We start from the raw sequence: 23,323 nt of genomic DNA, 5'->3' as shown, positions 1-23,323 counted from the left end.
AGGAAAGGTGTCAAAAAGAGGAATTAATGACAAGGTCTTTTTTTTTCGAGGGGCGACAGGAGATGGGATAAGGATGATCTTGCACCTGTACCGGTACCAGGCGTACCAGAGTTACCGCGACGCTGACCAATGTCCCGGTACATGCCTCCCTCCATCCCGGGCATCCGAGTGGCCTTGGCAGTTGGCTACGCGTCATGCTGCATTGGCTTTTTACGAGGTGTATCTTTGGCCAATATGTGTATATCTATATATATATGTACATTTTGGTTGCTGTTTTGCTTGTTCTCTTGTTTTTAGAAGTGAATATATGTACCGCTATACATATATATGCATCTATAAATAATACACCTCGGTACTTTGATATCTGAAGAAAGATTCATGGTGTATTTCCGGTACACAATACTATGGATACATGGTATGTAATCAAAACACAGCGTTTTCCCAACCTCACTTCTCTTTTGGTTCAACTAAATTTCTGACGGTGGCGACGGAGGGCGATATTCGGAACTCGGGATTCAGGCACGGTTGAACTGAAAGACATTATGACATTCAAAAAAAAAAAAAAAAAATATAACAGTTGACTGTCTACTGTGATTGTTATTTTGAGAACCCCTTTTCTATGGGCTGGGGTACACAGCTGTGCTCACTGCATAATAGACTAGTGTACCGGACTTGTGCTCCGTGCTTCGTGCTTCGATCCCTTCGTCTTTCTTTTCTTCTTGACTATTGGGCCTGGTTGATTACAGCCCCCCGCCCTAACACTGTGAGATCGTCAAATCGCCCGTTTTTTTTTTTTTTTTTTTTCTTGTTCCTTTTCTCGTTGACTCGGTCTAACAATGGCAAGAGGACACCTGCCACTTTTCCCTCTCAGCCCAGACTTGAGCCGAGTCAAGGGTTTGATGGGAATATCCGCCAGCTGAAACAGACACGGCACAACCCAAGATCCAGCGTCCGGTCCACTGTGAATTAGTCAGCGTGACTTTATCCTTGATGCTACGTGTGTACATCTCTCCAGGTAGAGGAGAAGGAGACATTGACACGTTCTCCCCCCCAGCCTTGGGATTTTTCTCCATGCGACAGGATTCAACCCCAATGTGTCCAAGAAAAATTTCCCCTCCCCCTTTTTTTTCCTCTGGTCCTTGCCTGGAATCTCTCTTTTTTGGTTTTGTTTTGTTTACTTCCAAGACACGGGTTCAGGATGGGGTCCCTTCTTGGCTTCTCCAACCCGGACCTCCTGAGCGGGCCCTGTTCAGGATGATCCCTCCCAGACACTCGGGCTGGCACTCCTTCAGTCATTCAGATGGTCTCACTGGGGATGTGGTCGCAGACTCTCGAAACTACAGAGCTGGCGATCAAGCAGCTCTCGAGATGATACAACAGTCTCAGCCCAAGAACCATGGTGGAGCAGGACGTAGCTTTGCCCACTTGGTCTCTCAACCTAAATTGGATCCACGCGATTCAGGTGGGTTATCATCATTTCTCGTAATGATGCCCAGATACAATTGGGTTACCCCCTGATTACTCTGGGCGTCTTTTTGAGGCAATCCCGATATCCACCCTTTATATGCTCTCGCAAACTACACCCATACTGTACTTTGAATTGCAAAAAGACCAGAAGCTTGACTCTCTATGTATTCGTAGATGTCATTTGTCCCGTACATAGTGGCATATACATATACATATATTATATCACGTGATATCGCGCTCCCGTCAACGCGACGCGACCAGGATGAAGCATTTTTTGTTCTCACGCCCATCATGCGGCCCGTCACCGACTTCTTTAACCGCCCCTCGTTTTCACGGGTCAACCAAGAACGCACGTCCGAGCAGAAAATCCCTGAGCCCTCTGCCTCCCCGTCCTCTCCCCTCACCGAACCACCGCCATCCTCCGCATTAGACCCGACCCCGCCAGAAGCTCCGAACGACCCAAGCGCCCAACTGAATACTGCACTATGGTTATCGGCGCAAGACAATACGACCAATGCCTCCACGCTCCAGCAAAGTTTTCAAAGCACCGAATCCGCGGGTCTTTCATCTCTAAGCGAGAGCTTCCCCGCATCTCAACGCATTGTCAAAGGCGGCAAAGAGATCGTGATCAGCTCGGATGGGGAGGATACAGACTCGGTCAGCTCATTGGAAGACCCTGCATCACTCTTCACCAAGAAAGCCCCGCAAGCGAAACAGGATAATCCCTCGGAGACGAAAAGAGCTATGCGGCTAGACAAGACATACCTGGCACAGCTATCCGCACCGAAAAATTATAGAAACACCATTGACTCACTTGTCCATGATGCAGTGGACGACCATGAGATTGAGGAGAGTGTTGCCAAGGTAAAGGCGACCTTTGGACGATCACAGCCGGCTGGCGAGCATGCTGTAGGAGTTGCTTCTGAGGGGGCGGGAGCGGAGACAGGCCTACACGAAGACATGTTGACTTCGGCACTTGGGGATAACGACGAGGGGCCAGGGTTACAACGTCTGCTAGATGCCGTGCGGAGGACCGAAGCTCTTGATCAAGACAGGATCTGGCGGTTCTTTGGCCAAGCACAGGAAGTACCCCCGGCGCCGAAGTTCCCTGGGGAGTTGATTGCACCTGGCACATATCTGGCTGCATTGCGAGGTCTGCCTCGAGTTTCATCTGGATCTTTTTCTGTTCATATGCTAATTGATCTTTAGATCCTGCATCTCGCGAGCGCGCCTTCCAGTCCAGCACAATTGAATATGCCTTGTCCAAACGGTTTCTTCCGGATGAGTTCATTCTATGGGTCTTTCGCTCTGGTTCGTTGCATATTTTCCCGTTCATGTCCCCGAAACTCACCCTTGCATAGTTGCCTCGGAACCCCGAGATGAGTTAAGACAAGCTTATTGTCGAATCTTCAAGGTTTGTCGAAAGCCGCTTCGTAGTCCACCAGCTTTTCACTAAGCAAGCGATAGGCTGCGACTGTGGAGCGCATAGGCTCGCTCATCCGTCCCACCGATATTGATAGACTCTTTCTTCAGCTGGGAGCCAAACCGCAGGCTGTGGATCTCTCCCGGGCCATTGTGGCAGATTCTCCTCAACGTAAGCTGTGATTTGCTTACCTTTCCCTTGAGCTTCCCTAACTTCTCGTCACAGATGCCCTTCCGAACTGCAAACTAGAAAACCGTGCAAATTTTCTTTCCGTATTGGAATTGCTACGAGGAGCTGATGATTTGTACGAGTCTTGTATCCTCAGGTCTTGCTGGCGAAGACTTAACTGATGTGCAGATTCGCGGATGACACCCGGGAGCGGGCAATCCTGATGTTGCTGCGTCTCACTCTCGACACCTCGTTGACAGCAGATGCCATGATTTGCTCGGAGCTGGAGAGAGCTATAATCGCCATGTTGCAATCAATACCTGAATCTAGTGCAGGCGAAATGGTATTGTTAGTCTTTAATGTTACCTAAAAAACGAGTACTGACGTGTATAGGTTCACCGAATATGCACAACCATCTACGAGACAACTCCGGATGTCTATTTCCAAAGCCGCATTCTCCAGCACATATTACCAACATCCAGTTGGATAGCTCTTCTGCGATGCCGCCTCGCCATTGCATTTTTAGTTCGAAGCTCTGCGCCGTTACTTGAACCGCCAGAAGCTCTTCTCGACCTGCGGCGCATCACCATACTCTTGATCCGCGATGAGCGGTTCCACCCCAAATTACACAAGGGCAAAGGAGAATACGATTACGGAGAATTGAGTGCCGCCACCATCCTTCTCAATATGGCAATCGATTCGTCGCAGCTCAACCTGAAATACAAGGGGGCTGGTACCCAGCGAGATTTCGACGCTGCCATCGATAAGCTGGCCGCCCAGATCAAGAAGACCTTCAGTTCAATTGAGGACTCGGGTGCCTCTCATCTCAAACGAATGTTGGCCAAAGAGGCTCTCGAGGCTTTGCATTACCGCGTGATCTACTCCGTCCGATCAAAACCACCGCCCAAGAAAACGCTGTTCAAAACATATGCCAAGGAGAGGGACGGCAACATTCGATCTCTATTCAAGACGAACATCGCGATAGAAACTGATACAGATGCACCGGCGTCGGGGGATCCACTCTCCCCGAGAAATGCGGAGAACACTGGGATTCCGATTCGTGAGCACGACCGTTCATGATGTCTTGATCTCTTCTTTTCAGTCATTTGGAGCCGGGACACGCGCAGGCGCATTGGCAGTTCCAGCTTGCTACTCGGTATGCATATCTATAACGACTAACGACCTGATGATCATGGCCAACTAGAAGTAGAACGATAGCACTCTTTCGCGCACCTTTTTGCTGCATAGTTTGGAATTAAAGAGCAAGGAATTCGATGAACGCTCAATCAGATCGACCACATTCCATATCCGATCATGAGATGTGCAAAACCCCCTTCTCTATCAAGGTGGTCCAAGGGGGGGGAGAAGGTGAACCCCGAACTATAAGAACATGAAATACACAAGATTGGTTTGCAAGCCAGCTAGAACGCCTAGTCATAGAATCGTCGGTTGACGTTCTTCCCAAACAGCGTTTCTCGAACAGCCGGAAGGCCGTCAATCTCCAGCAACCGCAACCGCTCCTCGAAAGTATTGTTGATCTCAATCTTGCCCTGGCCACCCACGATGACCACACCACCGGCACTGAGTCTGTGTTAGTATGTGCATTGGCACTAGGCGAAAGAAAACTTACGATCCCTCCGGCAGTGGCTCCGACTCGTCCAGATCCACCGTCACCTCCTTGCCGACATTGTCCTTGAAATCCTTAGCTGCCTGCTCGGCGGCCTTCTTGACAGTATCCGAGTCCTTCTTCCGTGCGCGGACCGACACTTTCTCCTCATTCAAGTAGTACAGGCCCTCGAGGACCAGCCCCTTTAGCATGCCCTGGTACTTCTTCTTGTCATTGGCGGCAACCTTGGTGACCTGGTCGCGAGCCTTCTGGAAAAGCTCATCCAAAAGTTCCTGGCGGCCACCGAGCACACGCAACCGGGTGCGGTTGGCCAACGTTGACCGAGTGATCTGCTGCGACATGGCGGCCTGCTTGAACTTCTTCTCGTAGAGCGTGTCGATGGCGGCGGTCTCCTGGCGTACCAGCTTAGACTTCTCGATCGCAAACTCCTCGTCGGCCTTCAACTGAATTTCGCGGGCTTTCTCGAGGGCCTCTTGCCGGATGAAAGCGGTCATCTTGCGGAGCTCGCCCGCGACCTATTTCCCCCCCCCCCCCGACCGTCAGCCACATTGGAACTCGAGCTCCGAAATCAAAAAGAGCATGTCCTACCTGATCGTCCGAAAGAGCATGGCTTTGTGACATGGTGGGCGATTTCACTTTGGGGGAGAGGAATGATGAAGGATAGGAATGACGTGGGGAGGAGAGGAGGTTGTGTCCAACTAAGCTCGGAGCCCGTGCCCTTGGCGGCTGCATCAGTACTCGCTCCCTTTCTGCCTCTTCCCGTTCTCTCTCCCACTCTCTCTGACTATCTCTATCTTTCTTTTCCTCTCTTTCTTTTCGTCTGTTCTTATCACCTCTTTACGCTATGGCACCGTTCCGGTAGCTTTCCTACCCTGATTCGCTCTTTGGTTCCCCCCGGCCAATGCACCTGAAAGATGGGCAACCTAGGTGACTTGTCACCGCAGGGGAGCGTCGCGGTAAGTCGCAAAGGATCTGCTCCAGTATGACGTGCATTTGCTGATTTGAATAATTGAATAGGTTGGGGTACTGGTCGGGCTGGTCTCGACTAGCCTGCAAGCCATTGGACTGACGCTCCAGCGCAAGTCGCATCTGGTCGAGGACGGAAAGGACCCATACGATGTGCGCCGGCCACCCTACAAGCGCAGACGATGGCAACTGGGCATGGCCATGTTTGTCATCTCCAATATTGTGGGGAGCACTATTCAAATTACTACCCTCCCGCTTCCCGTTCTCTCCACGCTCCAAGCAGTCAGTGTTCCCTGTCCCGGTATGCGGGGCGGCAGTTACTAAACACAAGCGCACTTGGAATAGTCTGGACTGGTGTTCAACACGATATTTGCTACCCTCATCCTTGGTGAACCTTTCACTCGATACTCTTTTGCGGGCACGGTCTTGGTATGCATTGGCGCCATGTTGATCGCAACATTCGGCGCCATCGGGGAGCCGGCTCATACCCTGAATCAACTGTTGGATCTCCTGCAGCGTCGTCCGTTCGTGCTGTGGATAAGTGGCACCGTTGTGGTGGTGGCAGCCATTCTGGTGGGCTCGAAATTGCTCAAGTACTGTCTGCCGTCGTCCCGGGCGAAACACCCAGTCCCCGCCGGCCATTTTACACCGCACCTGCTGCGTCTCCAAAGCCGTGTGAAGCTCATACAGGGCATGTGCTATGGCTCGGTCAGCGGAATCCTGTCGGCTCACTCGCTGCTGCTGGCCAAGTCGGCAGTGGAGTTGCTGGTGCGCACCGTGGTAGATCGTGTGAACCAATTCAATCATTGGCAGTCATGGGTAATTCTGCTCGGCATGATATTCCTGGCGCTGACCCAGTTGTTTTACTTACATGGCGGGTTGAAACTGTGCAGTACCAGCGTCTTGTATCCGTTCGTGTTCTGTATTTACAACATCATCGCCATCTTAGACGGGCTGATCTACTTCCGACAAATGTCGCAACTGACAGGCCTTCACGCAGGCCTTATTGCCCTGGGGACTGTGATCCTCCTTGGTGGCGTGCTGTGTCTGTCCTGGCGGCTGGAAGACATCGATAATCATGCCGCCGTCACCGTCGTGGGACCTACGCAGACCACCCTGGGACCAGGCATGGCGGTCGTCGAAGAACATTCGCCGGCGTCGCCCCCGCTGCTGGATGGCATGGACGATGAAGAGGCTCAAGTGAGCGAATGGGAACCGCTCCTGTGCGGCACCGCGCGGCCTCGGCGGCTCTCCTCTTACCAGCGTGCGCGTGCCCCCAGTCTCCCGCTCATTCCACCGCTGGACCACCGCAACTCAGTGGATTTAAACCCAGCGTCTATCTGGGCCGAGCTCGACGAGTCGGACAGTGACGACGCAGATGCACGAATACGCTCTTCTATCGACCGGCCGCGCAGTATCAGTGGAAGCGCAACCCTCAATGGGCCCCTGCGTGGGCTGGGACGGCACTCGACCATTGGTCCCATCGCACACGATCGAGGTCGAGGTACTCGGCGAGGTCTGCCACCAGGGAAAGACACTCGCTGGCGTCGCATATCAGCACCCTTTGCAGGACTTGCGGCTGGGTCACGCCAACGACGGGGTCTTTGGGACCCAGTGTCGTCTTCGCCCGGCACCCGAGATATTGGCGGGTACGGCACCATCCAAGCGAACGAGCACAACCAGCGCCGGCGAGACCACGCCCCTTGCCCTCAGGACACCGAGCCAGGCCTCCTCGCGGGCTCGCGGAGGACTCTGGCCGATGCTTGGCAATATGGACGAGAGTATTTGAGTCGATGGACCAGCCCGCGGGCGGGCAGCCACATCGAGGCCGCAGCCGAGGATAATTCCTCTTCCTCTCTGTTACCGCGAATCTGGACGCGACGTACACGCGGGCATTCAAATTCCGAGACCCCACGGGGACCGACATCACCCTAGAACCTACTTTGAAATCTTACAGTTCTCTCACACACTCACTCACACACACACACTCTCTCTCTCTCTCCATCTCTCCTCTTTAATACTCTCTTTTCTTTTTGTGCTTCATCTCCCACCTTGAACCTACGCTTGTTTTCTCTCCGACACTAAGACCTCCGCCTTAGATTCATCTTTCTACCTTCGTTCCATCATGTTCAGTATAGGTGGAAGATTGGTGCGATCCACCTTCATCCACCACAGCCTTCCCGATTTGGCTCTGGCCACTGTCGACGACCACGTTCTGGGCCCAGAGAGAGAAGACTTGCTATTGCTTGCTATTGCCGCGCTCCGCGGATTACGATACTACCCTTTGTTGATTGTCTGCCTGGGTACTTGGGCTAGGTACCGGTATATAAGAATGAATAAATAAATAACTATAAGAGTTCAGACTGAATGGTTAGGTCATTTACGATGCTGGTAAATATAGAGTATAGATGGGTCCAGTTAGCCCTAGCGGGATAAGGTATCACGTTACGATGACTCGATATATATACAACGCGACCTCATGGTGACCGATCTTCGTCACTTATTTATTCTACGACAAATTTTTATGAGCACATAACCAGCCAACTGCACTATATTCTCCGTACCATACATGACCATGGTCGAGTGGACACTGAACACCAACAGATGCACAGGAAGACCACTACGACAGTAAAGACATACAAGATAGAAACTATGAGAGGAAAAGTAAATCAAGACCATCGTAATAATAATAATAGAAAAAGAAAAAGAAAAGCCATCAGCTGAGATTAGACAGACAGTAACCGACAGGATCAGGGTCATTGAAAAAAAAAAAATAAAAAACACCACGAGGAAACAAGGGAAAAATCGCGGAGAGCCATACTTCGCCGAGACAAGAATCAATGCACCACGAACACCCACCAACCTCCGCCGTTGGTCTAGGGAGAGGGGCGAAAAGAAGAAAAACAGCCAGAGAAGTCCAGAGTTGCGTGCTTGCGCTCGTTTTTTTTTTTTTTTTCTTCTTTTTTTCGGTTGAAGGGGAGGTGTTTTCTTTCCCTTCGAGATTTCCAAGGGGGAGTGTTATGAATCAAAGCAACGAGAATTTTTTTGGGGTCGTTTTTTTTTCTTTTCTTTTTCTCCAAGGCGGGAGCAAGATTGGACACAACAGAAACCTCATCACAGTCACCGGGGGGAAGGATTCCATCCACGGTGCTTGGCAATGTACACATGGTTTCCCGAACAAGGCCTGCAAGATGGCGGTATAGCACAGCCATTTTAAAGAGGAATATAGAGAGGGGCGATGACGGAGCAGCGCATATGGACGGGTATCAAATGAACGCGAAGAGACCGAGTGTGCAAGAAGCGAGGGAGTGATAATCCAAGACGCAGCATCTGGGGCGGTTGGATGAGCCGCCAAAACAGAGATCAGAGCCTTTAAGCAGTAGGTTGGTGCTGCGGCGGCATGCGGTTGCCAACGGGCATTCCAGGGTACTGGCCACCGGCCTGCTGTTGTTGCTGGAGGTTCTGGTAGTAGGCCATCTGCTGTTGCTGCTCGTTCGTCATGTATCCTGGGTGCATGCCCGGGCGCGCCATGTTGGACTGCGGCGCATTGACATTAGCGTGGGCCACGTCCTCGGGCGCTTCGGCCGGCACCTCGGGGGCATCCACGCCATTCTCGCTTGCAGTTGGGTCGGGCGCATTCAGACAGGCCTGCTCAGGTGATTAATAGTTGCACCTTGGAGATGCGACGCCGATATGCTTACCTGAATCAGGTTCTTGCCCTCCGCCTTGGTAACCAGGGGCTGCAGTTTAGGGGTGGTAAAGGTGTAGACGAGGCCCGTCTCCGACACAACAAGCAGCAGCACTTGGGTGCCGGTCAGGACGGACAGCTCGTAGGCCTGTAGAGTACGAACAAGGGTCAGCACTGCCAGTCATGCAAAGTCATTGTGAACTGAAGGAAGGGAGCGAGGTGTAGAGATGCTCCAGAACTCGCAATTAAGAGAGGGAAGGACCACCAAGTTGCGCGGGTAGGGACGCGACGTACCTTCTTCATGATACCGGCCTTGCGTTTGGAGAAAGTGATATGGCGACGCGACTTGTCCTGGATAAATTTGATCTCGATCTTACGGCGCTCACGACCAGGCTTGTCGTCGTCGTCATCCTCGTCCTCGGCGCTCATGCGGTTGCGCTTGGTGCCGCGGGCGTCGGGGGCAGTACCGGGCTGTTGCAGGTCGTCGTGATTGGGAGAAAGCTTCTCGTCACCGACGGCAGTCATATCGGCCATGGTGAAATAAATCCAAGACAAGTCACGAGAAGGGGGGTGGTGATGTAGGTTTAAGATGGGGGTACCGAAAGAGGAAGGGCAGAGGATCTGACCGAATCGAGTAACGCGTTTATTGGGGATCTCGCAGGGTTGGGAGAGAAAGTGAAGGGGGGGGGAAGGAGCGAAGAAGGGAAAGTGTCTGTTGGGACAGGCAGGCGGTCAGTCACGTGGGTCAGGTGATGGTCATCCAGGGTTAGTCTGTGACGGTAACGGAAAGTGGCGGAAAGTACTGGTACTTCACAGCCCTATTTTCTCAAGCGGAGCAAACATGTACCCTCCCCTCAGCAATGTGACCATACGGTCTCGGTATGGAGCCGGGATTCGCCTCTCTTGGCACAGAGAGGTGATTGGTGGACCTCCAAGGGGGGCCAACTCATCCACCTCGGATTGCGTCCGCATCAAGGAAAGCGCGGTTTTTATGTGGGTGGAATCCATGGCTGAAAAGAGAGATATGTGTACAGGCTGGATATAGATAGAACAGTGCACAAAGAAAGAAGGTAGAAGGAGAGATATATACAATAGAAAAGGTTGGGAGAAAAAAAAAACCGACAGATTCCGTTCTATACATAGCACCTAGGTTCCATTTACTTCGGCATGCCGCATACTTCCCATTATCCCTCGACATCCATCGAAAGATGATATCCGAAGAATATTCTTACAATTAATATTTGATTGATTAGTGAGATCTGTCCCATTCATACCAAGTGCCAGCCGAAAAAGTCCAACGCAACACAACATGATAGAGCAGACCAGAGTGAACAGTCAAGCAACTCAGACGAATAAGAACGGAACTGGTCGTATTCTTCGCATAATGAACACAGGTCCAACGCTAATCAACCAAGGAGACCCAAATGCGGTCCGCTGTCAAGTCTATTTTTACACGAAGATGCATAGCATGGGAATAAGAGGAGGGGTCTTCTCTCTGACAAGAGGCCAAGGCATAAGAAAAAGAGAAGAAAAAAAGAGAAGGGAAAGGGAAAGAAAAGGTGCGAATGGGAAATCAAAAAGCAACCCAGGCAAGAAGTGCGAGATGCGTCTCGACTCGGTGCCACGGAGCGAAGAAGCCACGAGAAGAGGTTCAAAAATGGATACACCATCAGGATATAGAGAGCACACCAAACCACCGGATTCCTGCACCATTCAGGACTCCGCCAATGCAACGCCAGATAAATGAAACGACCAGAAAACGGGAGGGGGTGGAGGACCACAAGCAAGCCTCAACCGAGCAAGATAAAAGGCTGCTAATGTGTCGATGCAAGTGGGCTGGGCTGGCGTCGTGGCATCGATACTAGGAAGAAAGCGGGTAATAAAGAGTAAAAAAAAAGGTTGGGATCGTGAGGAACGAAGGGAAGATGTACGACCAACAGCCCCAAGGACCAGCTTGAAGGGTGTGCGAATGTCAAGCGAATCATTGCTGGTAGGTGCCCCGAATATAATGATCGCTGACACCTGCACCACCGCCGTCCTTGACCCCGAGCCAAACAATTTCGATGAGGCTGTGGCCTTCATCTTCCTCGCGCACATATAACTGGTGCACATTGTCACCCACCACGAAGGCATCCTTGAGCAGCCAGCGGTCCCGGTTGATGCCTTCGTCCTCGGCCGGTCGCAGCGGACCCAGGCGGTCTTCATAGCCGCGCGGATCTTCCGGCCACGTCTTCTCCATCGCATCAAAGTTGATGGCGTCGTTTGGCACAGACGCGTCATAGGTGTACTTGACCATTGAGTGTCCGTTGTTCAAGACCCAGAAGTGGCGGAGTGTCTCGCCTGTGGCTTGGTTGACAGTCTCCTCCTGATCAAACACCCATCGGCGCAGAACAGATTTCCGGCCTGCAACGGCGGATACGGTGGTCATCTTCACCACATCCTTGGAGTACCAACTGTTCCAGTGGTGCACGGACTCGATCTTGCGGCCAGACTCGTAGAAGCCGTCGACCGGGTCACTGAGATCCATCTGGAAGAGCGACGGCCAGAGGGTCAGGGGCGTATCACCGAATCGCTGAATACACTGGCCGAGTTTCTGATCACCAGGCTGTTCGCCCCAGGACTGGCACTCGTCGTAGTACTTCATCAGCACATCGAGCAGAGGCTTGGACACAAACACGCCGGCACCGCCGAATGCGATGTGACCGAAGGCGTCGACTTGCCACGAAGCCTCGGAAAGAGCGCCGATGTAGTGTCTTTTCGATGCATCGAACAGCTTTAGTTCCTCGGCAATGGTGGGAAGTGACAAGAAGAAAGTGTCGTCGTCACTGAATCCCAGCCACGTGGTCTGGGGTCGGTGCTTCCGAATGTGCTCGCTCATCGCTTCCACTAGACCAAAGTAGCGAGCGGTAAAGTCGAGCGGAGACGCCTTCAGGGTAACATCCAGACCGCGGTTGCGGAAGTAGGTTTCTTGCTTCTCCAGGTCATCGTCGGACTCAGGCACCAGAACCAGGAGACCGGCCTTGGTGTTTCCGTAACTATATAGGAGGGACGGGAGCAGCATATCGAGACGGTCGACGGTGGTAGCCAAACCAAACAGGATCTTGGAGGTCTCCTCAACGTCTTCATCTGCGGCGACATCGATGTCGATGATCTCCGGACAAACAAAGTTGTCGGCATTGTTGTCCGGGGATACGATCATGCCTCGCTCCATGGCCACCATGGGCGGGAGCACAGGCTTCTCAATTTCCTCCAGCGTGCGGAACTCAGTCTCGGGGGCCACGTAGTGGGGGCGGAAGTAGGCCCGGGTGTAGTTCTTGCGCGGCAGCCATTCAGAGAAAGGCAACGGAGCAGCCACCTTCGGGTCTACTTCACAAGCCTTCCCCCCTGACAGCGACTGCTGGGATTGCGATTTTGCCGCCTTATTGTGGTTGAAGGAGATGGCGTCTCCGGCATTTTTCATTTGCAGCAGGGCCGCCCGGTCGTACCGTTGCATGCACCAGAAAAAGAACCCAATCGAGACCAACGCTAAAAACGGAAACACCGTCTTCATTCGGAAAAGAGGCATTTTGGCGGTTGGGATGAACCAACAGGTCGGAACGAGGTTGAGTGGATAGAGGGAAGGGGGGCACGGCGACCGCCCGGGGAATCAAAGTCGGTGTGATCGAATCGGCAGGAGTCTTTGGTATAGCGAGTAGTCGTATGGCGGTGCGGCTCACAGGCAATTGCAGCACGTTCGACTCATCAGTGACGAAAACAGTCAAGGAGTGGCTGGCAGATTGAATGCCGAAAAATCGAACCAAACGAGAGATGGGGCGTCGGGACCTGCGACACAGTCCGAGGGAGGAGAGGACAAGCGCTTGGGGGTGCAAGAAGAAAACAAGAGGAACCAAGGCGGCCGGACGATGCGCCCGAAAGCAAGTCGATGGGGAAGAAAAGGTGGAAGAGAAAAAGGGAGAGAGAATTGCAGCAGTAAAGAATCGGGGGGGCGGCAGAGGCCAGGTATGGTGATTACGGTAAGATTACCCAGTCTTGTCTGGGGATGCTCTGTATTTTGCTTGGGGAATGCAGGGGACTTGGGATTGTGTAGAAAGGACTCTTCCATACACCCTTTGCAGACTCTTACTAACATCCCTCAAAGCCCCTGATTTGGTATGTGTGGAACATTCCACTCGACCCTGACAACCCATCATCATGAGAAGGTCATGGGATCACGTCACCGTTATTCTCCGAGGATACTGTACAAGGAGTTGGTGAATCTCTTGATGAATATGCATAAACAAATTGTGGGAAATGGTTTAACGAGCATATATTTATGCGATACACTATGAATATGTAGATATCTATAGGCCCTGACTATGACTACATATGTATATTCTACCGTACAAGAATTTGGAGGTGTACAGTACTGTTTTACCGATACAGGGAGATGAGACGGTCTCCACCGACGCGTGTCCCCCATCGACCTTGCGCCCGTGGATGCTCCGCTCCCAAGACTCGTCAGCTTGTAAGTTGCCACCGACTCTGTGCCGGTGAATTTTTGATATGACTGAGTCGGATGTTTGATACAAACTATCAAGTATCTTCCGGTCTCATTCTGAAAGCAGACCTGAAACCATGATTATCGACCATTTCACTCCGATCCGTGAGCTCTTGGACCCTGAAGAGGCTGTATCGGTGGATCACTGTCGCCATCAAGTGGGCCGCGATCGACGACCATTTTACTCTGTATTCTGTATGTACAGTAAATGACATTGTCCCAAGGACGTTCGATGAGACACCCAGATCTAATGCGGTTTCACTTAGGGTGGAGCAAGTCCTGCAGCCCTAGAGGACTGCGAATGTAGTGAAGATGCCTATATACTTGGGAAGTCCTTCTCCTAGTCTTTGAAATGGAACAAGGGCAACCAGGGCATCAAGGTATCAAAGGCCCTCGATCACAGATCCCCCTATAGGAAGGAGGTCTGCAGGGGATATTACTGTATACTGTATATGTTGCACAGACAGAACCTGGCAGTTTAAGCTTGACTTGTTTCCTTGGCAGATTGTGTCAGTGCGTAAGAGAAAAGGGGGATTCTATAGTACATATAGTTCTAGTGACATACTATTGGGCATACTATGAATACCTGTAAATCCTCGCAGATCCCTAAATTCTTGCTAAATAGATAGAATTGTCTAAACAGACACCAAGTCCATGAATATATGAATACATGAATATACTGGCATTAGGTTCAAGGCGTTTTATGTTACCATGACCATTCATACACCGTGTCCTGAGATTCTTCGGTGGAGACAGCCCCTGATCGACTGAAAAAAAAAATTTAATTGTGAAAAATTCAAAAAGTGACAGCTGGACAGGACTGAGTCTCAGATAGAGGGTTAAATCTTCCACACACTACATAGCCTATATAGAATCAAGTGAAATCCAATCTACACATCACGGAGTATATACAGATTGTGGGGAATCAACGACAATCCTGCAGGCAGTCGTCGTTTTCCTCGTAAATAAGCATATCGCACGATCTGATTGGCTCTCAATCGAATCAATTGGCAAGGCATTGACAATTATGGCCCTAGCTATTGGAAATACACAACGTACAGTAGATATATAAATATATAGACATACAACGTAGATACTGTGTGATATGATAGAATAGTCAAGTGGAATAGAAAAAGCAGACACAAACAAATTCGGCAGTGTTTGCAAATGTGATACCCCTGTTCCCCACACCGTTCCATGTAAAAGCCTTGTCTCTTTGTCTCGTGCAGGGGTGATATGCATAACCCGCATCTTGGGTCGGTGGATCCGGGAACTACATCTATGCAAATCAGATACCCCTCGGATACATAATAAAGTGCAATAAAAGCATCAGGAATAGCCTTGCAACTCTGATGTCTTCGCGTATACCAATCTTCGAGAGACCGAGCGGTCCGAGACCACCGTGCAGGGACCACCCAAGGGGCCAGTCGACACGATGATTTATTGCTATTCCTTCCCCCCTAACTCCCCCCCCATTGTCACTCCTCATGGCCTAGACTATCGACATTTATTCCATTTGTTCCATAATGGGGTACAGTACCCCCGCGGAATTCGATGCAGTAAGGTATCCGAGCCTTGGGATTTGCATCCTTCGCTAAATCATTGCAGGCGTATCGCAGCACGCAGGCCGTGTTCGCGTCGGGTCTCACCAAGAAAAAAGAATGGCGCCGCCACCAACTCAAGCGCGCCTGGTGGATGATCGAAGATAACAAGGAACGCATGGCCACCGCCCTTTATGCCGACCTGCACAAGGATCGCCAGGAAACCTTTTTCGCGGAATGTGGAGTCACGCAGAGCGATATCCTCCACACCCTCGACAAGTTAGACCAGTGGACCCAGGATGAGCGGCCCGCCAGGACCAACATGCTCAACTTCCTGGGCCGGGCCGTTGTGCGCAAAGAGCCGCTGGGCGTGACCTTGATCATCGGCTCCTGGAATTTCCCCATCAACCTGCTGCTGCAGCCCATGGTGGCCGCCATTGCCGCCGGCTGCGCCGTCATCCTGAAACCGTCCGAACTGGCCCCCGCCGCTCAGAAGCTGCTGCGAGAGATCATCCCAAAGTACATGGATCCCGGCGCCATCCGTTGCGTGACTGCGGGCCCCGAGGAGATGCAATATGTCCTGACCCATCGCTTCGACCATATCTTCTATACGGGTTCCCCGCGAATCGCGCGCGTTATTCAGACGGCCGCCACCAAATATCTCACCCCGGTGACCCTCGAGCTGGGAGGACAAGCCCCGGCCATTGTCACTGCCACCGCCAACATCGACCTTTCTGCTAAGCACATTGCCGCGACCAAATTCATGACTGCCGGCCAGGTAAGACTACACTAGGGGATTGATGTAGCCCGAAGCTCTCGCTAACATTTTTCTTTTCATGATAGGTGTGCGTCAATGTCAACCATGTTCTGGTTGACCCAAGGGTGCGCGACGTCCTCATCAGTCATTTAATCCAACACTTCGACGTCTTCATGGGTGGCCGAGACACGCGACCCGAGGGCTACACGCACGTCATCAACGAGCATCACTTCGACCGACTCGAGAATCTCCTCCAAAGGACCTCGGGCCAGATCATCTACGGCGGCCACCGCGACCGGGCAACGCGATTTTTCAGCCCAACCATCGTCGTAGGAGTCCAGCCCGGCGACGCATTATTAGCAGAAGAACTCTTCGGGCCCATTCTCCCGGTGGTGGACGCAGAGCTGAATACCGCGATCGCGATCACACGGGGGATGGAGCACCCGCTGGCGATCTACGGGTTCACTGACGACCGCAACGAACAATCCCGCATCTTGAACGAGACCCAGTCGGGCGGCGTGACCTTCAACGACTGCATGCTGCACGTCGCCGCGCGCGACGCACCCTTTGGCGGCATCGGGAACTCCGGCCACGGATACCACCATGGCATCCACGGCCTGCTGGCCTTCTCACATCTCCGCACCCATATCCACGCTCTGCCGTTTTGGATGGAATCACTGATGGAGGCGCGGTATCCGCCCTACTCGCGCCAGAAGACGAGCACTATTGCCCCGTCAGTGACTCCGTCCTTTGACCGAGACGGCAAAGATGCGAGTGCCATGGGCAGCTGGTCAGCCTGGGCACTTGGTCTGGGCGCTGTGGCTACTGCTGCAACATGTTCTTACCGGTGGCTACGGCATTAGATGGGGGAGGTTCTTGGGAAAAGCAATTTGTCTAACTCTATACACTGTACAGTCTATTTTTCTTCTGTGTTGTATCATATTATTCTGCACATACCTTTGGAGCGGGGGAGGCTACCTGTTGTACTAACATCTACATAGACTATCCTAATATTTTCTTAGTGTTCACAACTCTTTGCATATAGAGCATTCTATGAAATCACTCCCAATGTCTACAATACTATCTACAATAAGTGCTTGTGCTGTATGATTGAAGATGTTGGACCGATCAAACCTCTCGAGTAGCACACATGGCACGGCCCTGATTCCCGTATTCCATGAGGGAAGTCAACATCTGTACTGTTCAAATCTTACGATGTGGGGGGCCTTGGGGAGAAACTAGTGTCTCAGGCCTCAGCCCAACGCGTAACTTGCAAGGCCCTCGGGGGGGGCTGAACATCTAAAAATAGGGGGACATGAGAACACTTTCACAAGAAATTAATACCTCGTCATTTCGTAAACGTCATGAACCCACCAGGTATGTATTTATGCAGGTATGTACAAATGATTGCTTATGTCTACAAGTCAAGTCTAGTCAAGTCATTCATCGGAGGCCTCGCGATCATCAAAGACCATAAACTCCTCACGGCCCACCTCATCGCCTACGATTCTCTGCCATGCCTCTTGGACCACGTCGACGGTGTCATCCTCAAATGCCAAGTCCAGGCCTGACGGCGGAATGCGGAGGACATGCGGAGACAGCGTGTGGAGGTGTGGCTCGGCGCTGCCGTTGCTCAGGCGCCCCACCTGGGTATACCGCATAGACCAGAGCACGGCAGCCTGCGGTCCTTCTGCTCGCACGAGTCGGTCGACCGCAGAGTTAAGCAGAGATTGTCCTTCTGGTCCAGCGAGAGATACACTGCCGTAGATGATACCTGTGACAAATGATTTGATTAGCCACATGCACCAACACCAGTACAGTCAATAGTCGGTGGAGAGAAGAAAAGAAAACATGCTCGCGATCAGGTTTGATAGAAGAAATCTCATCAATGCAGTTACAGCCAATGTAGATAAGTATTTGAAGAAAACTCATCATACGAGCGAGGAAAATGGAAAGTCAAAACGAAGAGAGAGAAAAGGAGGTTCAACTTACTCTGCTGCCGGGGACAGTCGCCGGTGTCGCTCGAATGAACTTGGAGATATACCGGCGGAGATTGAGGGCTGCCCAACGTGTCTCCAGGGAACATAAGCACAGCACTGGCTGGTAGGGGAGCGCCCTCAACAGTGATAGGGAAGAGCGATGGGAAACTCGACGAGACAATGGTGATTGACCGTGTCACTCTGGCGAAAGATGCAGACGGCGATTCCTGGTTGGGGAGATCCCACAGGGAGCCTACCATGAACTGGGTCTGGACAGTTTCTCCGGTAGAGAGCTTCGCCTTGACTGGAGGTTCTTCTCCTGCTGCATGCTCATTTTCTGTGAAGGACTCGATTCCAGTGTCTAGGGCATATACACCCCCTCCGACGGCGGAGGCACGGCAGGCAACCTGGAGGATCTCAGACCCGCATCCATACTTGGAAATCACGCCTCCAAAGCCAGGCCCGAATGCACCGATGGATGTCAGATGCCTCTTGACCCGTGCTACTGCGTAGTTGGCAGAGGTCTCCTGCAGTGGCAACTGGGACAAGGACAGTGACAACAACGGGCTCTGGAGATCTGGCGGGAAACTGAACTTGGAAGTCAAGTAGTCCTCAAAGGACATCGAGAGATCCTCGTCGCCCTCGGGGTTTTCCTCATCCTGTGGTTTACTGATGTGACGCAGAAATCGCATCAGTGTCCTCTTGGACTTCATTGCAATGTGGGTGTCAGCGAAAACATCTTCTCGGCTGCCCGGCACTCGGTTCAGAACACGCGTAGCACCGAGGTCGCTGTTCTCAGCATCAGAGTGCTCTAGGGAATAAATCCACCAGCTACCGACCGCCATAAAATCCAGCTGGCGGTACACCTTCGAAGAGATCAGGGTAGAGATTAGTTTGGAGCGGGTGTAGAGGAAATACGGGCAGAGGGAAAGGGTGTAGGATCGGCTCGCTGCGAGCTTAGGACAGACTTCAGGCGTGCCTTGGGTACTTGTAGAAGAGTCATGGGGATCTTGAGGATGCTGGTACGTGGAGAGAGTGACATCTTGAAAGGGAGACTGGCCCGGATCTATTGGGAAAAGGGTCAGTGATAAGGTATACTGCAAGATGTAACAATGAGTACACACGTTGATTGACACTTTTCATCCAGTCTTGGGCCTCATCCAGACTGAATGCTGCCTCGGCTCCTCCATAGTATGGGTTTTTGTCCAGGTGGAGGACCTTCTTCCCCGATCGTGAAAGAGCTCTCAAGTAAAAATGTTAGGTCGGTTGTCATATCTCAGTATGTCGGTTTCAAAAGATGGTCACTCACAGTGCCAGCAGTGACTGGGCAAGCCCTGTCCCTGCGATGATCACATCCCATGGTGTCTCTGCCAGAGTCTCCATGGTATGTGTGATGGGGTCTCCCGCTGCAGCAAGTAAGTTCGGAAATTACAGCAATGAGCAGGCCCCAACTCTCATTGTGTTGGGCAATAACTGGGTGAATATATTTCGTGGAGCATCCCGGAGTCCATGAAAAATCAGGAAGTCCACGCGAGGTTGTCGAAGGGAGAAAAGACGAAAAAACCGAAGCTCGCATTTTGTGGGTCGAAGGCGGTGACCATGTATTTTCCTCGATACTCACCACTTGATCTTCGAAAATACACTCTGAATATCATTGTGATTGTGTGATTGTGTGGGGATTTCTCTTATAAGAAACAAAATGCTATATCTGTGAAAGTTTGACTAGACCAGATTTGCAAATTTACTTGGTTCAGACTCGGGCAGCACTCTCCAACTCGAACCAAGTATATATACTGTAGCCAACACTGATACTTATCCTGTCAACCGAGGGATCAACTGGATTGCATTCCCAAAATTTATCTTGTCTCTCAGCTCCTGGCTCATTTCATATCCCTCCAGCTCCTCCAAAAAAGCCGGGTAAGCCGTGATGGGCGCATAAGGAAAGTCGCTCTAAATGCAAGGCATGATTAGACACGCACCCCACGAATCTCAAAGCGAGGAGCCACCTACCCCATAGAAGATATGATCATGTGGGATGGTCTTGAGCATCATGTCCAACACATGGGGCGACGCCGACAGCGCCAGATCAAAATAAAAGCTCCGGAAGTCTTCCATGACTTTCTCGTGCGTCGTGCCCATGCGATTCTCCACCACAAACCCGGGCGCCTTACGCATCGGCGTGGCAACGCGACTCACCAAGTATGGCAGGGTACCACCCGCATGCGATAAGATAACCTTGCAATCCGGAAACTTGCCCTTGGTGCCGGATAAGATCATGTCCATGGCGGCGCGCGTGGTCTCGTGCGGGTAATCCAGCGCCGGCTGGGGCAGCTTGGGGTTCATCATGGTCGTATCGACCGGGTGAGTTGGGTGCACGAACACGACACAGCGACGGCGGTTGAGCTCGGCCCAGATGGGCTCGAGTGAGGGATGGCCCAGGTAAGTATGGTTGTCGCCGTAGCGGGTGAAGACCGTAACGCCGTCTGCATGCAGCGTATCGAGACCATAAGTGATCTCGGCCAAGGCCGCATCTGTGTCCAGGAGGCTGGGGAGAGCGGCAAAGAACCCGACATGCTGGGGCTCCTTGTCGCGCAGGTCGGCCGCGTATTCATTGAGTTTCCGCGCTAGGTCGAAGGACGCTTGTCCCTTGAGGATACAGGCACCGGGCGCAGTAGCCGAGAGGATGGCAGTCTGAACCCCGAGACGTTTCATCAGGAGCTTGCTCCGTAGGGGTGTCCACGATGGCGTGGGCCAGCCGCTGGGGTCCCCTGTGACATTCAATTAATATCGGTTGAACGAACTGAGTCATTGTAGCGGTACCTCCTGCATCTTCGATAGCTAGGAAATAGTCAGTCGCTGATCTTTTGAAGCCGCTCAAAGCCCTTTATAGATAGATCCCACTCACCTTTGGCATAGAATTCTGGCACAAAATGGTGGTGAGTGTCTACCTTGTTGACCGGAGGCGCATCTATCCAGCCGAGCGCCTTATCTTGGAGCCAGTCCATAGCTCGGTCCGACATATTGCTGAAATTGTTGGACAAGAGATACCAGAAGACGGGGAGTAGCGGTAGCCAGAGATAGCGTAACATGTTTAAGTATCGGTGGGGTGGTCAGTCGACTATTAATGACGGCCTTCGGAACGCACCCGAGTTCCTCAGCGAGGCTGTACAAGGTGCCAATGGACCGAAAAATGTGGAATATCTGGATCCAAGCCGAAGAAGTATACACGAAAATTATTGCCCGATGAACATTATTGCCTTCTGAGGGCGAATCCATTACCTCGTTAAGTAATCGCGATGTCTCGGGCACGGAGACGGAGTGGACGAGGAGCCCGGGATGCACCCGCGATGGTGAAGATCAAGGTTGTTGCCTTATGTAAAGGGCTCCCAGCATAGGTTGAGATCCGCTCAACCACTCTCAAACACCCAGTCAAGCATGGATTCATCTATCCATGAGTCGCTGGCCCTATTGGCCTCACATTATCCCGCGAGTGCAACCCTCGTGGCCATCTTGCTCTGTCTCAGCACGACGTTTCTCGTTCTTCAGGAAATATTCAAACCCGTGGGAAAGCGACGAGCACCAGCAGGGAAACAATGGCGACTTCCACCGGGGCCTCGAGGCAAGCCAATTCTTGGAAGTTTGTTAGATCTTAAGACAGGACGGGACGATCCCGATCATAGCATGGTAGGCTTAATGAAAAATATCCCTCGCCAGTGTCGCTTGCTAACTCATAATAGCATCGCTATCTGGCACGATATGGTGAAATGACTACAGTGCACCTGGGCTCCAAGACCTGGGTGTTTCTGAACAGCCGGCGGGTTGTCGCCGAGATCATCGCGAAGCGTGGCTCGCTCACCAACGGGCGGTCACCCATGCCGATCGCCAGCGGTATTGTGAGCCGTCATAGCCGCTCACTCCTTCTTCCTCCGTCGGGATGGACCGAGAAGCGCCGTGTGATGCATTCCCTACTCAGCGGGACCGCCCTCAAGCAATACGGATCCTGGCAGGAACTCGAAAGTACGCAGCTACTCGTCGAGTATTACTACCAACCGCAGCTGTGGTATCGTCACCATTACCGATACGCCAACTCGGTGGTGCACCGCATCGCATTGGGTGAGCGGTTGACCAAATCAAACAAAGAGCTGGCTGATCTGCAAGACGTCGTGACCCACTTCGTCGGGAGCATTGGCTCGAGCCTGGTGGACTGGTTCCCGGAATTAGATGCCCTGCCACGGGTTCTGCAGCCGTGGCGAAAGTACTGGGAGCGACTTGGTCAGTGGAACTTTGAGGTCTACCGGTCCTGGTGGGTGCCAGTCCGAGAGAAGGTGGAAGCCGGGACTGCGCCGCCATCGTTCGTGAGAGATGTCTTGCTGCACGAAGATACCAAGTTCACGGGAGATGATCAGGAAGCAATGTATGTGGCAATGCAACTGATTGAAGCGGGCAGCGACACGACCCGAGAGGCATTGAACATCTTTGTCATGTCCGCGCTGTCCTATCCGGAGGTTTTTCTGAATGCCCGAGCCGAAGTAGACCACATCTGTGCCGCAGATGAGTCCAGCCTACGCCTTCCGGGGCTCGACGACATGGAGCAGATGCCGTATGTCTGCGCTGTCATCAAAGAGCTGCTGAGATGGAGACCTATCTTCCCATTCACGCCGGACCATGTTCTGACGACGGAAATGGAATTCGAGGGATACCACTTCCCACCCGGAGTTGGCTTTGTTATTAATGGTATTCCAGTTTGTAATGAGTGCGAGGACCCAGAGACCTTCAAACCAGAGCGATGGCTCGACGGGCACGAGACCGATGCTGCACATGGACTGTGGCAGTTTGGTGGTGGACGCCGGATCTGTGTGGGTTATCGACTTGCACAGAGAGGGCTGTTCATAAACATTGCCCGCTTGGTGTTTTGCTTCAATTATACTGCGGTGCGTATGAACAGTGGATACTGGGATATGCTTCTATATGAGGTTCTAACGAGGCACAGTCTGGTCCGTATGACTCGCGGCGACTCAACCACCATACAACAGATGAGCCATTCCCAGTGAAAGTCACCCCTCGAAGTGACAAGCATGTTAAATTGATGGTCGAGGAGGCCACAAGACTCGGAGTGCTGGAGGATGCCAAATCCCGGACGTGAAACCTAAGCTGAAGTGGGAAAGGAACT

At 52.1% G+C, this 23,323-nt stretch overlaps 9 protein-coding genes across 9 annotated transcripts; 4 read left to right on the top strand and 5 right to left on the bottom strand.

Moving 5' to 3' along the window:
• Positions 1–1,758: 1,758 nt before the first annotated feature.
• Positions 1,759–4,138, top strand: NUU61_007495 (uncharacterized protein; the record flags this gene model as incomplete). Its single annotated transcript, XM_056658020.1, has 7 exons — positions 1,759–2,620; positions 2,677–2,778; positions 2,829–2,881; positions 2,935–3,061; positions 3,116–3,194; positions 3,248–3,401; positions 3,452–4,138. The coding sequence occupies 7 exons, from the start codon at positions 1,759–1,761 to the stop codon at positions 4,136–4,138; spliced, it is 2,064 nt and encodes a 687-aa protein (XP_056510820.1).
• A 350-nt stretch (positions 4,139–4,488) lies between these two features.
• NUU61_007494 (H(+)-transporting V1 sector ATPase subunit E) lies at positions 4,489–5,306 on the bottom strand (the record flags this gene model as incomplete). Its single annotated transcript, XM_056658019.1, has 3 exons — positions 4,489–4,639; positions 4,689–5,200; positions 5,274–5,306. 3 exons carry the CDS (start codon positions 5,304–5,306, stop codon positions 4,489–4,491), a joined length of 696 nt encoding a protein of 231 aa, XP_056510819.1.
• A 293-nt stretch (positions 5,307–5,599) lies between these two features.
• Positions 5,600–7,586, top strand: NUU61_007493 (uncharacterized protein; the record flags this gene model as incomplete). The annotated part of the gene is made up of 3 exons (XM_056658018.1): positions 5,600–5,641; positions 5,703–5,933; positions 5,997–7,586. The coding sequence occupies 3 exons, from the start codon at positions 5,600–5,602 to the stop codon at positions 7,584–7,586; spliced, it is 1,863 nt and encodes a 620-aa protein (XP_056510818.1).
• Positions 7,587–9,023: 1,437 nt separating this feature from the next.
• NUU61_007492 (Transcription factor of morphogenesis MCM1) lies at positions 9,024–9,873 on the bottom strand (the record flags this gene model as incomplete). The annotated part of the gene is made up of 3 exons (XM_056658017.1): positions 9,024–9,299; positions 9,353–9,487; positions 9,634–9,873. 3 exons carry the CDS (start codon positions 9,871–9,873, stop codon positions 9,024–9,026), a joined length of 651 nt encoding a protein of 216 aa, XP_056510817.1.
• Positions 9,874–11,320: 1,447 nt separating this feature from the next.
• On the bottom strand, positions 11,321–12,904 carry gfsA (glycosyltransferase family 31 protein; the record flags this gene model as incomplete). Its single annotated transcript, XM_056658016.1, has 1 exon — positions 11,321–12,904. One exon carries the CDS (start codon positions 12,902–12,904, stop codon positions 11,321–11,323), a length of 1,584 nt encoding a protein of 527 aa, XP_056510816.1.
• A 2,498-nt stretch (positions 12,905–15,402) lies between these two features.
• On the top strand, positions 15,403–17,037 carry NUU61_007490 (Aldehyde dehydrogenase NAD(P)-dependent; the record flags this gene model as incomplete). Its single annotated transcript, XM_056658015.1, has 3 exons — positions 15,403–15,435; positions 15,485–16,195; positions 16,261–17,037. The coding sequence occupies 3 exons, from the start codon at positions 15,403–15,405 to the stop codon at positions 17,035–17,037; spliced, it is 1,521 nt and encodes a 506-aa protein (XP_056510815.1).
• Positions 17,038–17,613: 576 nt separating this feature from the next.
• On the bottom strand, positions 17,614–19,536 carry NUU61_007489 (putative Rab geranylgeranyl transferase escort protein; the record flags this gene model as incomplete). Its single annotated transcript, XM_056658014.1, has 4 exons — positions 17,614–17,948; positions 18,167–19,219; positions 19,278–19,396; positions 19,463–19,536. 4 exons carry the CDS (start codon positions 19,534–19,536, stop codon positions 17,614–17,616), a joined length of 1,581 nt encoding a protein of 526 aa, XP_056510814.1.
• Positions 19,537–19,965: 429 nt separating this feature from the next.
• NUU61_007488 (amidohydrolase family protein) lies at positions 19,966–21,242 on the bottom strand (the record flags this gene model as incomplete). Its single annotated transcript, XM_056658013.1, has 4 exons — positions 19,966–20,103; positions 20,164–20,921; positions 20,974–20,991; positions 21,059–21,242. 4 exons carry the CDS (start codon positions 21,240–21,242, stop codon positions 19,966–19,968), a joined length of 1,098 nt encoding a protein of 365 aa, XP_056510813.1.
• Positions 21,243–21,588: 346 nt separating this feature from the next.
• Positions 21,589–23,296, top strand: NUU61_007487 (cytochrome P450; the record flags this gene model as incomplete). The annotated part of the gene is made up of 3 exons (XM_056658012.1): positions 21,589–21,837; positions 21,891–23,084; positions 23,144–23,296. The coding sequence occupies 3 exons, from the start codon at positions 21,589–21,591 to the stop codon at positions 23,294–23,296; spliced, it is 1,596 nt and encodes a 531-aa protein (XP_056510812.1).
• Positions 23,297–23,323: the final 27 nt, after the last annotated feature.

The sequence above is a fragment of the Penicillium alfredii genome (genome assembly GCF_028826965.1).
Source record: "Penicillium alfredii strain IBT 34128 chromosome Unknown utg000009l_segment0_segment0, whole genome shotgun sequence".
In the NCBI taxonomy this organism is placed as follows: domain Eukaryota; kingdom Fungi; phylum Ascomycota; class Eurotiomycetes; order Eurotiales; family Aspergillaceae; genus Penicillium; species Penicillium alfredii.
Note: the sequence above shows the minus strand (reverse complement) of the source record. Positions and strands in the feature narration are given on the sequence as shown.